The 15,078-nt window shown below is 37.4% G+C and overlaps 1 protein-coding gene across 2 annotated transcripts in view; it reads right to left on the reverse strand.

Moving 5' to 3' along the window:
* Window positions 1-15,078, reverse strand: part of LOC126456571 (sialin-like) — a 157,003-nt gene that overhangs the window by 41,066 nt on the left and 100,859 nt on the right. Inside the window, exon 6 of one of the 2 annotated variants that reach the window (XM_050092315.1) lies at window positions 1,002-1,148. The exons of the other annotated variant lie outside the window; for it this stretch is intronic. Coding sequence (XP_049948272.1) covers window positions 1,002-1,148 — 147 coding nt within the window. The remainder of the gene's footprint in view (window positions 1-1,001; window positions 1,149-15,078) is intronic. 2 annotated transcript variants of the gene reach the window in all.

Below are 15,078 nucleotides of genomic sequence, written 5' to 3' on the forward strand. Positions count from 1 at the left end.
CTGAAGTGACAAATGAAAATTTGTACCAAGGATGGGTTTCCAACCTGGCCTTGTTACAAATTTTCATTCATCACCTCCCCCTGCATATTATTGTTTGAGGCTTGAAAAGGTCTCTGGAATATTATAGTTTCATTTCATCAAGTAACTGTTAGAGTTGGAACTAAAGTTTCTAAATTTTAAGCATTGATGTTACAGTGCATTCACTTTTTGGGCAATATCACAAGAAGTTGTTCCGAAGTCATCCTAGCATTCATTTCATGAAGACAGCAATGTTCCTGGTGTTATAAAACAATTCTCTCTTTCACTTAGTTCAGTTCTACGAAGTCACATTTTGTCAAGTACTTCATCACCAACACTCAGACTGTCTTCTTGATACATATAACACAAGGCAAAACATGTTAACATATTTTTGTACTCATTTTCTCATGAGGAGACATCACTCTGGATCCAAAATAAGCTGAAAATATTTTATTTTATCAATATGAAAATTCACAAACTTGCTTTTTGCACAGTATAGAATGTGTAGAACGTTTGTGAAATGTTAACACAGTGTGCCAGAAAAAGTATCTGAATTCAGGGGACATAACTTTCATTGGCATCATCCAATTGGTACAGTTGAGTGCACATAAACAGTGGGCATCAAAGCTAGTTGTCAGGGTTCAAGTCATGCATACAATTTTAAAATAACAAAAAGGTTGTTTGAAGTGCATAACTGTTCACATGAATAACAGACTAAAGCAACTTTAAGCTTCAAATTAGTCTGACAGAGAACTCACATGGAGTAACTGGAAGAGAAGTGTCTGTGAAAGGTAAGTTACAATTTTGGTTCCTGATCTTTAACAATTAGCTAGTCATAAATGTTCATTACCCATCTTGTATGTTTGTTTCACAATAACCTATTGACCATGTACATAGCTGGTTACTTTGCAGTGATACATCATAAATTTTGAATTTTATAGGTATAGCATCAAATGAAGAAGGGATAAAGCTTATAGAATTACCTTCTGCACACTCCATCCATGAACATTGCGGAAATACGTAGGTGCTTGTGTTAGAATAGTGAACATTCCCCATATACATCCCCACTGAAGTAAAATATTCACAATCAGTGGGTAATTTGTAAAAATTTTGAACCATGGAATTGGAAGCTGCAACAGAAATTTGTGCAGTTACATTTCAGATCTGATAAAGTAATATGATTTCAGATATTAGTCTGTTTATGACAAAATGGTATCATTCTTGGCTAAAAACTGTTTGTTCATGTCAGAAAATCCAGATCCATCAAACACAGAAATAACTAAGATAATAGTCCACACAAATCTTGATTTTATCTGGAAAATTTTGGAGAGATTCTGAAAATTCATGAACTGACTTTTTTGGAGTGCTGATTCTGACAATGAAGTTCTCCCACTTTTCCTCAGAAATATGAAAAAAGGTTATAAGGCACAGAAAATCTCATCTCCATTAATTTACCGATAACTGGAAAAGAATCAGTTTTAAAGTAACATTATTCTACAGAAATTTTCTGTAAATTGAAGGTGGAGTGTGAAGAAAGGAAAAGATAGGGAAGGCAAGAGACTATTGATTTAAGCTGCATTGGGACACTATGCACAATCAGCGGTGATGAGTGAAAATGTGTGCTGAACCGAGATTCAAAGCCAGAATGTGCTTACTAGGCAGCACCATTAACCAATTTGCCACCTGGACACAGTGCTTCTCACAATTGCACAGACTATTTTGGCATGCCTCTCAGTCAACCCACATTCCCACCTGCCACCACCTACCAACAGCCCCCATCCACGTCCTCCTTGTTCACTACTTTGATGTTCCTGCAGAGGTCAGACGTAATTGTACATCCACACTGAAAGTGGTCGATTCATTGACCATCAAGGTGTATCAATTATTTGAATGTGTGGTGTTTGTTCTTTCTATATTAAATCCAAGTTGACTAAATTAACTAAAATTGTGATACTCATTTTATTTGTTCACTGCATCATTCTGCTGTAAGTATTCCATCCTGGATTTTCCATTGTTTGATTTTATTATTTCCTCTGATATTTACAAAAGAAATGTTACTTCTCTCCTTCCCATTGAACTACTGTTACTGCTTCCCTTGGTTTATTGACTTCTCTATGTACCATTAAAAAGTTCCTGTGAAGATGTTACTGTCTGAACAAATGCTAGATGATACCCATGAAGTCTTGTGATGACATTTGAAAACGTAGGGTTTCAAAATTGACTTTCTTTCACATCCTGGAACTCCACAGACTGGCTGATCAAATTTTACCACATAACTTTTCTGACAATTCTTAAATTTTCCACTGCATACAAGCATACAACGAATGTGTAAAAAAATGGATTTACAGCTATTATGAGGAGCATTTCAGGATAGCTTGCAAACTATAAAGATTATTCCATAGGGAATACTGTTTGTGAATTTGTCCACAAAACTATACACCCCTGGAATACCTGCATGGGTTTTGATTGTTTTATAATGTCACAAGAATTTAGCACAAAAGGAGTAAGAGCTTCTGAAGATAGATAAATATTATGGAAATTCGTTAATTTAGTTGCCCCTAAACCTATATCATTATTTGTTCAAAAGATGTTAGTTGAACAGATCCATAAATGTCTGATCTACACTAATTGAATATCCTTAATGTAATAAATATTTTTATCTGGAACCATTACATTCCTTGTGACGATACAAGCATTATCTTCCACTATTTGTAGTGTTTTGCAAATCAAATAACTGAGCAGTAATCACACATTGCTACAGAAAAACTGAGAAGTGTTCATGAATATACAGAAGTAGACTTATAATGGTTAATGTTTAAAATACATTGCTCGTTTCAAGTTCACTGATAGATCAGTATATGAAGTAACTTCCAAGAACTGTTGGCTGCAGCTCACTCTTGTCAACCCTTCCTGCACCAGCACTTTCCCCTCCCCCTTGCTACAGAGTTCTCTGTTAAAATTCTCTTCTTTTCTAGCAGCCATTGTCATTTTCACCCAAATATCCTCATTTTTATTATCCTTTCCAATACTTCTGATATCGAGAAAGGCCTTAAATGTGCTGAATTAATCAATATTATTCTTAACAATACATCCTTTACTTTATTATCACCGATATTATTATTATTTCTTTCCTTTCTCAGACGTTATGCCTGGTTAAAAATGGAAAGTGATGCGGACCTTGATCAAGCGCGACTTCCTTTTAACTGTATGGTATATGTTATATTGCATTTAGGAACTTTCGCGTAATTGAACATGTATCAATAATTACAGATTTCTGTAGTAGTAAATATACGTTTGGATGTAGCTATATTGAGTTGATGTACTGGTGGATATTGCATGGTATGACTCCTGTAGTTGATAGTATAAGTGGTATAATGTCAACTTTATCCTGATGCCACATGTCCTTGACTTCCTCAGCCAGTTAGATGTATTTTTCAATTTTTTCTCCTGTTTTCTTTTGTATATTTGTTGTATTGGGTATGGATATTTCGATTAGTTGTATTAATTTCTTCTTTTTATTGGTGAGTATGATGTCAGGTTTGTTATGTAGTGGTGTTTTATCTATTATAATGGTTCTGTTCCAATATAATTTGTATTCATCATTCTTCAGTACATTTTGTTGTGCATATTTGTATGTGGGAATGTGTTGTTTTATTAGTTTATGTTTTATGACAAGTTGTAGTTGAATTATTTTTGCTACATTGTCATGTCTTCTGGGGTAATGTGATCTACTGTTTCTATTTGTTGTTTGCGAAGTCTGCATTTATCTCTTGTGATAATATGCTTGCTGTAATATCTGATGTTTATTGTTTAATCCTGTATTGCAATCATGAATCCTTCCGTCTCACTGTATATATTGCCTTTTCTTAGCCATGTGTTGGATGTGTGGCTGTGTTAAATGATACGGGTGCTTGCCATGTAGTGTTTTCTTTTTCCAATTTACTTTCTTTGTATCTGTTGATGTTATGTGGTCTAAAGGGTTGTAGAACTGGTTACAAAATTGCAATGGTGTAGCCGATGTATTTATGTGAGTGATTGCTTTGTGTATTTTGCTAGTTTCTGCTTATTCTATAAAGAATTTTCTTAAATTGTCTACCTGTCCATAATGTAGGTTTTTTATGTCGATAAATCCCCTTCCTCCTTCCTTTCTGCTTAATGTGAATCTTTCTGTTGCTGAATGTATGTGATGTATTCTATATTTGTGGCATTGTGATTGTGTAAGTGTATTGAGTGCTTCTAGTTCTGTGTTACTCCATTTCACTACTCCAAATGAATAAGTCAATATTGGTATAGCGTAAGTATTTATAGCTTTCGTCTTTTTTCTTGCTGTCAATTCTGTTTTTAAGTATTTTTGTTAGTCTTTATCTATATTTTTCTTTTAGTTCTTTAATATTTGTATTATCTATTCCTATTTTTGTCTGTATCCTAGGTATTTATAGGCACCTGTTTTTCCATCGCTTCTATGCAGTCGCTGTGGTTATCCAATATGTAATCTTCTTGTTTAGTGTGTTTCCCCTTGACTATGCTATTTTTCTTACATTTGTCTGTTCCGAAAGCCATATTTATATCATTGCTGAATACTTCTGTTATCTTTAGTAATTGGTTGAGATGTTGATTTGCTGCTACCAGTAGTTTTAGAGCATCCATATATAGCAAATGTGCGATTTTGTATTGATATGTTCTAGTAATATTATATCCATAATTTGTATTATTTAGCATGTTTGATAGTGGGTTCAGAGCAAGGCAGAACCAGAAAGGACTTAATGAGTCTCCTTGGTATATTCCATGTTTAATCTCTATTGGCTGTGATGTGATATTATTTGAATTTGTATGGATATTAAGTGTAGTTTTCCAATTTCTCATTACTATGTTTAGGAACTGTATCAATTTAGGATCTACTTTGTATATTTCCAATATTTGTAGTAACCATGAGTGGGGTACACTATCAAAAGCTTTTTGGTGATCAATGTATGCGTAGTGTAGCGACCTTTGTTTAGTTTTAGCTTGATATGTCACCTCTGCATCTATTATCAGTTGCTCTTTACACCCTCGTGCTCCTTTGCAACAGCCTTTTTGTTCTTCATTTATAATTTTGTTCTGTGTTGTATGTGTCATTAATTTCTGTGTAATGACTGAAGTTAATATTCTGTATATTGTTGGTAGGCATGTTATGGGGCAATATTTAGCTGGGTTTGCTGTGTCTGCTCGATCTTTAGGTTTCAGATAATTTATTCCATGTGTAAGTGTATCAGGGAATGTGTATGGGTCTGCAACGTAACTTAAATAATTTAGTTAGATGTGAATGTGTTGAGGTGAACTTCTTTAGCCAGAAATTTGCTATTTTATCTTTTCCAGGGGATTTTCAATTTTGAGTAGAATTAATTGCTTGGGTGACTTCATGTTGCAAAATTATCACTTCAGGCATTTGTGGTATCATCTTGTATGTGTGTGTTTCTGCTTGTATCCACCATGCATGCCTGTTATGTTGTACCGGGTTTGACCATATGTTGCTCCAGATGTGTTCCATGTCTTATGTTTGGTGGAGTGTCTATTTTAATATGTGTGTTATCTATTGTCTGGTAAAATCTCTTTTGGTTTGTGTTGAATGTTTGGTTTTGTTTCCTTCTATTTTCACTTTTTTTTTATCTCCTAAGGCGTTTGGCCAATGCCTGTAATTTCTACTACTTTTCATCTAATTGCTCTATTGCTTCTTGTTGTAAGATTTTACCTAACCTTTTTCGTTTTTTGTCTGACATTTCATTTCTTATAAATTGTGTTAGCTGTCCAATGTCTCTTCTCAGTTTTTCTATTCTGATCTGTAGCCTGTGTTTCCATGCTGGTTTTGTGGCTTTCTTCTTTGTGTTGGTTGGTTCTGATCTCTACCTAGTGTGTATATTTAGTGAAGTGATTGCTCCTACATAAACCAGTAGTTTTAACTCTTCTATAGTTGTGTTTTCATTTATTTTGTTGTGTATGATTGTGTTGATAGTAGTTATTGTTGTTTCGACTTGTGGGTTATTTGGTGGTCTATCCAAGAATGGTCTAATGTCTGTATTTGTGTCTTTGTATTCTATATATGTTAGCTGAAATTTTTCTTCTATATCTGTCACTTCATGTTCTATTTGTACTTGTTCTGGTGGCTGTCTTAAGATTTCGTTTTCCTCTGATTGTTTAATTGATGCGTGTTTTTCTTTGTTTGTTTGCTCTGGGATGTTTGAGTCCATTACTGTATTTTCTTCTTCTGATTGCACATTATTTTGTTCCAGTATTTGTTGTACTAGTTTGTTTTCTAATTCTGACTGGGGTATCCTGTTATTTTTGATTATTACACGGATCTGATCAGCTAGTCATTCTGTTAAAATTTTTAATTCTGGGTATCTGGTAATGCTGTGTATACTTGTGATCTGTATCCAGTTGTGTTGGTTCCTAGGTTTGTTGCTTGGTAATAACAGAACATGAGGTGTTGGTTAACTTCATCTGACCATCTCATCCTCTGTCTGTTTTCCTTCTAGGGTGGTTGCAGGAAGCATATCCTGCGAAACACCTATTTGGATTTAAATCATTTTCCAGTTGGCTAGCAGTGTCGTTACCATTGTGGACGGGCATAGGGTTCAAACGTCGTCCCCGACCATGACGGCGCTTGTCTGAGGCTTCTTTAGTTCTGTCCTGAACCAACTAATCACACTAAAAGAGGGGTTAGCCCTATTAGTGGTTTGTTCTTGTCGTCGCCTTTTACGACTGGCAGAACATACCGGAGGCCTATTCTTTTCCTGGGCCTCCACGTTTTTTTTATTATTATTAGTATTATTATTTTTATTTTTATTTTTATTTTTATTTTTATTATTTTTATTATTATTTTTATTATTATTTTTATTATTATTATTATTATTATTATTATTCTTTCTTTTCTCAGACATTAAGTCTGGTCAAAAATGGAAAGTGACGCAGACCTTGATCAAGCGTGACTTCCTTTTAACTGTAAGGTGTATGTTATATTGCATTTAGGAACTTTCAGGTGATTGAACATGTATCAACAGTTACGGATTTCTGTAGTTGTATATATAAGTTTTGATGTAGCTGTATTGCATTGATGTACTGGTGGATATTGTGTGGTATGACTCCTGTAGTTGATAGTATAATTGGTATAATGTCAACTTTCTCCTGATGCCACATGTCCTTGACTTCCTCAGCCAGTTAGATGTATTTTTCAATTTTTTTCTCCTGTTTTCTTCTGTATATTTGTTGTATTGGGTATGGATATTTCGATTAGTTGTGTTAATTTCTTCTTTTTATTGGTGAGTATGATGTCAGGTTTGTTATGTGGTGGTGTTTTATCTGTTATAATGGTTCTATTCCAGTATAATTTGTATTCATCATTCTCCAGTACATTTTGTGGTGCATACTTGTATGTGGGAATGTGTTGTTTTATAAGTTTATGTTGTAAGGCAAGCTGTTGATGTATTATTTTTGCTACAGTGTCGTGTCTTCTGGGGTATTCTGTATTTGCTAGTATTGTACAGCCGCTTGTGATGTGATCTACTGTTCCTGTTTGTTGTTTGCAAAGTCTGCATTTATCTGTTGTGGTTTTGGGATCTCTAATAATATGCTTGCTGTAATATCTGGTGTTCATTGTTTAATCCTGTATTGCAATCATGAATCCTTCCGTCTCACTGTATATATTGCCTTTTCTTAGGCACGTGTTGGATGCGTCTTGATCGATGTGTGGCTGTGTTAGATGATACGGGTGCTTGCCATGTAGTGTTTTCTTTTTCCAATTTACTTTCTTCGTATCTGTTGATGTTATGTGATCTAGAGAGTTGTAGAAGTGGTTATGAAATTGCAGTGGTGTAGCCGATGTATTTACATGAGTGATTGCTTTGTGTATTTTGCTAGTTTCTGCTCATTCTAGAAAGAATTTTTATTTTTATTATTATTATTAATTTTTACTAACAATGCAAATTATTGTTATCTAATATTTTTTATATGCATTGTTTCTGGTCAGATGTAACAGGTGGCCTTAAAGCCATAATCTGGTCAGGCTAAATGAGCAATAAATAAAAAATTAATATTTGTAAATATGAGAAATGTTACTGTAATGATGAAACATGATTTTGACTTCATGTTGCTTACAGGTTAGATACACACTTCTGTCCACATCACACCTACCAACAAACAACGGTACTAACATTTTGACAGTTGCCATCCTTTCCATGTCATGCATACAGACTTGGCATCTGAGGCAAACGTATTTGTTCATATGCAGGCACTTTACAACAATACACCACCATTCTCTCCTCAGCCTTCATTGCACGTGATTACCCCATCAGTCTAGTTAAATACTCGATTTCCCGGGCCATCAATCCAATCCACAAAACACCTTCAGAGCACACGATTGGTAATTCAGTATTATCCTGGTCTGGAATGTGTTAATCAGCTACTTTGACAGGGCCATGACTTCTCAAAATTATGCCCTGGCATGAGACCCATTCTGTCTGAAATTTTGCCCACTGCAACAGTTACAGTCTGTCTGAACTTGTATGTGTGATAAATTATTAGAACGATGGTAGCATCGACAGTTCAGTATATATCTAACAACATATTACAATGTAATAAGTGTCGTACTCATTGGATCTTGTGGGACTCTCACAGTCAAAAGGCTGCATTTTGACAATGACATGTAATCATGTCAGATAGTTTTATATTCTGACAGAATTTAACTGTTTTAGTGTTACTTGAAACTGGCCATAACGGCGAAATTGCAATTGTAACAATAAATATTTGTTACAGTCAACAGTGACTATGATGTCTTTTAAGAAATATTAAATGACTGAATCCCAACCATGAAAACCTATCTTTAACTTATTAGTGGTAACATGACAAAGTGCATAAAGAAGCATGCACATCAAAGCTCAGTGTGTCTGGTCAGTTGGCAGCAGAGCAATAATGTTAAGTGAGATTTGTGTGACCAGAGTGCTATGTAGCCTAAGACAGCATTCTGAGCATTTACTGGATTTCTGGTGGTCATGAATTGGACACTTAGAAATACAGGCTGTATCAAAAAGAATCATCTGATTTGGCAGGCCTACATTGCTGAAACTAACATATACAATGAATACCTTTTCATAGGTGTCCAATATGGATCCCCTTGAGATGCACAGCTTATGTCAATGCAGTGTTCAAATTGTTTCCACACTGCCGCAACCACACTCGAGTTACAGCTTCCACAGCTGCTGTTATGCATTCATGGTTATTGGTAATGCAGGCACATAAATGGAGTCTTTTATAAACACCTACAGGAAATAATCACATAGTCAGGTCTGGTGACCTTTGAGGCCAGTAACATAAGGCTGAATAATCTGGTCTAGTGCAACTTATCTATCATTCAGTAATCCTTCAATTTAAAAAGTTCCTGCACTTCCAGATGCCAGTGTAGCGGTGCCCCATCCTGTTGGTAAATGGAGTCAAATCAGTGTCCAACTGTGGGAAAAGAAAGTTCTCAATCATATCTACATATGCACTTCCTGTAACAGTGTCCTTGGCAAAGGAAAATGGACCATACAGCTTTTTCTGGAAACTGCACAGAACACATTAAGTTTTGTGAAGTCTTTCCCATGTTGAACAATTCGACGTTGTCGTTCCATACCCCATATTCTCACTTTATTACAGTTCACCTTGCCACTTTAATGGAATGTTGCCTCATCGCTGAACACTAAGCATGGAAAAAAGCTGTCATCCTCCATCTCCGAAGGACAAAATTACCGAACTCCACATGATGTTTGTCACCTTCACAAAGAGCTTGCAGTAGCTGAATTTTGTATGGTTTCATGTAGCAACATCAATGCAACCCCAAGCCAGATGGACATCAGGAGCACGTTGAGCTGCATGGCAAATTGATTTCTGAAGACTCCTCGTGAAACTATGATGGACGTGTTCAACATCTGTGTCAGACACCCAGGGACAGCCTGGTGATTTGCCTTTATATGAACAACCTGTTCCTCAGAATTTTTCATGCTGCCTTTACATGAACAACCTGTTTCTCAGAATTATTCATGCTATCATCTAATGTTCTGTGCTGTAGGAGGATCTGTTGTCCTGGCACCATTTTTACTAGAACACAAGTGGGTGCACACTGCTGCTACGTAGCGGAAACCATGTGTAACTCGAGAATTCTTTCTTTCCAACAGCACGTTTTTCACACACATCTCAAACAACATAATAGTTATGACTGTCTTTTTAAATCTGACGATTCTTTTTGATACACCTTGTATTTCAGGGCTTACAACATTTTCATAGGACTGAACAGTGGACTTTGAGTAATTTTGGGACATTTTAGTGTGGCTTACAGCAATGGTTGTTTGAACTGTTTTAGACAGCTGTGAAATTTAGCCTTTTGTTGGAATTTATTATTTTAAAACTGTGCAACAGATTTGTTAGGTGTTAGTCATGACAGAACTGATGATTTATGAATTTTAGATTTTGCTGTGAATGTTAGCGAGATTTTGCGCCAACAGACTAAGATTCTATTACTGGTTGTTAAGCATTAATTCATGTTATTGCACTCATTTTGCATATTCTCTGTCTATTAATGCCCTACGAGCATTACATGATTACATTTTTCACTGCTGGTTTAGCTATTGTTCAACTGGTTTATTGATTTTATGTAAGGCCACCATTAACATATACTTGTGTGCATTTTTTAAATGAATCTTCGATAAAATTTAAACCAATCTGGTTCAGGCAAAACTATTGTTCTATGGCATCTCATTTAAATATTCCACCCTTATTTCATCTATTTATTTATTATATATTTTTGTATGGAACAGGACCTGATAGGTGATTTGGTCAATTGCATTCAGGATGGAGCACTATCACGCAATCTGGGCATGGGCTGCACAGGTGAGGTGATAAATCATACAGTGAACCATCATTAAAACCGCCCTGGTTGTAGTAATCCCTTGTTCATGTCAGTAGCAAGGATAAAATAACTGCTGGAGGAAAGATTCAACAGCATGCTGAGAGATTAATATACATGTTTTGTTTGTTTAAGTGATCCAACCACAGAATGGGGAAACACTTCTATATTTAATTACTATTAAAAACAGTCTTGATCACGATTTATTTTATAAGGTGACCGGTTTCGACCACTACTGTGGTCATCTTCAGACCATTGAGTGGAAACCCCTTTCCGTTGTGATTCTCCAACGGAAAGGGGTTTCCACTCAATGGTCTGAAGATGACCACAGTAGTGGTCGAAACCGGTCACCTTATAAAATAAATCGTGATCAAGACTGTTTTTAATAGTAATTATTTACAAGACATTGATCACTGCTGTTCCCATAATGTATTCAAAAGTACTTCTATATTTTCTGAAAAATGCCTTACCCCAGTGCAAAAATTTAGCAACACTGGACCTAGTGGTGCCATATCTTTGTTCCCTGCTCTGCTTAACCAACAAAGTTGAGTATTCAGTCTCCTCCTATCCAAGAGGTCCAGACTTGCCACTGACACAAGCCACCATGTCCAATAAAATCCCATGCATTACGACAACTAAGAAAAATTCCACCTTTGCATTCATTTTGTAGCACTGAATTTGAATGAGAATGCCATCTGGTGGCTTTGCAGCCATGTTGCTGTTAAAAAAAATCCTCCTACCACATCCTCATTCACCTTTTACTGTTCCTACAATTCAACACTCAATACTCTACCACCCTACACTGATAGCATTGTGGCTGGCAGCACTGCTTCTAAATGTGGCCCACACATCCACATCTGTAACATTTTATCTCTATGGATAAACTCTGCTTCTCCTGCACTTGCGTCAATCATCTACTTCCTCTAATTGTGTATCTACCCTGATGGCAGCAGTCAAATTCTTAGGGTTTTCCAGCTGAACTCAGGTGAAAGCCTCCTCAGAATAACATCTAGTGCCCTGTGTTCATCCACCTGCAGGATAACTCACTCCGCCTTCTCACTTCCTGTTAACTCAAATTTGCACAATGTTCCCAATCTTATCCATAAACCTCTCCAATGATTCATTCTGTTTTTGGGACACTCCATTGAGCTGCTCCTGAGAGAATCTAGTACTGTTCTCATCAGTGCTGGATTAGACAGGTAGGAAGAGCTAGAAAATGCTCTGGGCCCTGTGCATTAGGGGACCATGGGCCTGGGTGTAAAGAAATACAAAAACTTATCTATTCAACATATCATCCAACAGAAAGACAGTGGTGTACACATCTTCAATGAGTAGTAGTAGTATTAGCTCATTTCTAAAAGTGAGCACTCGCCAGACCATACATTATATTTCTTAAATTGACAACATCGCACAATTTACAGGGGAACTCCCTAATGTTGTCAGAGCTAGGCTAATAACCTGGTCTGTTAGAATAGGGTTCTATACATTATCAACATTAAAACAGTGAAAATGGTCAATTTTAGACCAAGTGTAATTGGTTAGACAAAAACAAAAATCTACTCACCAAGCGGCAGCAGGAGTACACACATGTAAAAGATGGTCATACTTACGCAAGCTCTCTGAACCAGTTGGCGGCTCCTTCCAGCAAAAGAGTTGAAAGAAAAAGAAGAGGGGTGAAGGGCTGGGGAGGTTTATCAAAAGGGGTAGATTTCAGAAAAGTTTCCCAGAAACGCAGGTCAGGGGACATGTACCAGGCAGGATGAAAAGAAAAGACTGAGTGTTGGGGATTGCATGGAATGAGATTTGAAAACCTGAGAGCTTGAAGGTGGAAGACAGGGTGATGTGCAAGACAGTGATTACTGCTAGAACATCACACGTGAGAGAGTGAAAAGCTAAGTGCACTACATGTAACAGAGGTGGTAGGGGGATGGTGAGAAACAGGTCAGAAAATGAAAGCTGTAGAAAACTAAAATTAAATCAAGAAGGAAGTAGTTGCTGTGAAGAAAGGCTGAGACAGAAGAAATTAACGTAAATTAAGGCCAGGTTGGTGGCAAGAACCAAGGACACATTGGAGCACTAGTTCCCACCTGCTAAGTTCTGATAAATTTTTGTCTGGGAGAAGAATCCAGATGACAGATGTGATGAAATAGGCACCAAGGTCATGACTGTCATGCTGTAGAGCATGCTCTGCAACAGGAAATTGTGTGTTTCTGATGTACACCATCTGCTTATGTCCATTCATCCTAACTGATAACATGGTGGTGGTCATGCCAATGCAAGGACCAAAGAGTGTTTGCATAACAGCTGGTACACAACATGTTCATTTCACAAGTGGCTCTCCCTTTGATGTTATATGTTTTCCAGTTACCATTTGACAGTCATTTTCTTTCTCACCTTCCCATTAACTTGTTTATACACAATTCTTTCACATTTTGTGCATTTATTTTTTGCCAAGCTATTCTGATCAACTTTTACTACCATATCCTACATTATTTGCCCAGGAAAGTAGTGTACAATTTCTCATATTAATTTCTCCTCAGCTTACACAGTTTTAAAATGTTGCCTCTTTTCACGAATTTACCTAGCAATTTTTCTTTTCTAATCAATTTTTTGTATCATATAGACCACTTTTCTGGTGAGAAATGCTTACCCAGTCATTACCTCTTTGTAACCATTGTCTTCTCACAATTTTCACACGAATTTCTCTAATTTTTTCCAAATTTTTCCTTGCTTTTCTTCCATTTTTCTACCTTTTCCCACACTCTGCTTCTCATTTTTGCCACTCCCTCCATTTCTAACATTCCAGACTGCCCTCTCTTGCCATTATGAACCCCATCACATATTTCTTTCCAAAACCATGCCTTTGCACTATCAAAACTAAGGCCCACATTCTGTTTCTTGGATCCTGCTTGTCCCTTGAAGTTACTGCCAGAGGCAGGTGTAGAGTAACCCTACTCTACACCAGACTCACTCTCAGTTTCAAATACAGTAATACGAGGGCAGTTCAATAAGTAATGCAACACATTTTTTTTCTCGGCCAATTTTGGTTGAAAAAACTGGAAATTTCTTGTGGAATATTTTCAAACATTCCCGCTTCGTCTCGTATAGTTTCATTGACTTCCGACAGGTGGCAGCGCCGTACGGAGCTGTTAAAATGGCGTCTGTAACGGATGTGCGTTGCAAACAACGGGCAGTGATCGAGTTTCTTTTGGCGGTAAAACCAGGGCATCTCAGATATTCATAGGCGCTTGCAGAATGTCTACGGTGATCTGGCAGTGGACAAAAGCACGGTGAGTCGTTGGGCAAAGCGTGTGTCATCATCGCCGCAAGGTCAAGCAAGACTGTCTGATCTCCCGCGTGCGGGCCGGCCGTGCACAGCTGTGACTCCTGCAATGGCGGAGCGTGCGAACACACTCGTTCGAGATGATCGACGGATCACCATCAAACAACTCAGTGCTCAACTTGACATCTCTGTTGGTAGTGCTGTCACAATTGTTCACCAGTTGGGATATTCAAAGTTTCGTTCCCGCTGGGTCCCTCGTTGTCTAACCGAACACCATAAAGAGCAATGGAGAACCATCTGTGCGGAATTGCTTGCTCGTCATGTGGCTGAGGGTGACAATATCTTGTCAAAGATTGTTACAGAAACAAAACGGTAATCAATGGAGTGGCGCCACACCCACTCCCCTACCAAGAAAAAGTTTAAAGCCGTACCCTCAGCCGGTAAAGTCATGGTTACAGTCTTTTGGGACGCTGAAGGGGTTATTCTGTTCGATGTCCTTCCCTATGGTCAAACGATCAACTCTGAAGTGTATTGTGCTACTCTTCAGAAATTGAAGAAACGACTTCAGCGTGTTCGAAGGCACAAAAGTCTGAACGAACTTCTCCTTCTTCATGACAACGCAAGACCTCACACAAGTCTTCGTACCCGAGAGGAGCTCACAAAACTTCAGTGGACTGTTCTTCCTCATGCACCCTACAGCCCCGAACTCGCACCGTCGGATTTCCGTATGTTTGGCCCAATGAAGGACGCAATCCGTGGTAGGCACTACGTGGATGAAGAAGAAGTTATTGATGCAGTCTGACGTTGGCTCCGACATCGACCAGTGGAATGGTACCGTGCAGGCATACAGGCCCTCATTTCAAGG

The sequence above is a fragment of the Schistocerca serialis genome, chromosome 2, assembly GCF_023864345.2.
Source record: "Schistocerca serialis cubense isolate TAMUIC-IGC-003099 chromosome 2, iqSchSeri2.2, whole genome shotgun sequence".
NCBI classification, from domain to species: Eukaryota; Metazoa; Arthropoda; class Insecta; order Orthoptera; family Acrididae; genus Schistocerca; species Schistocerca serialis.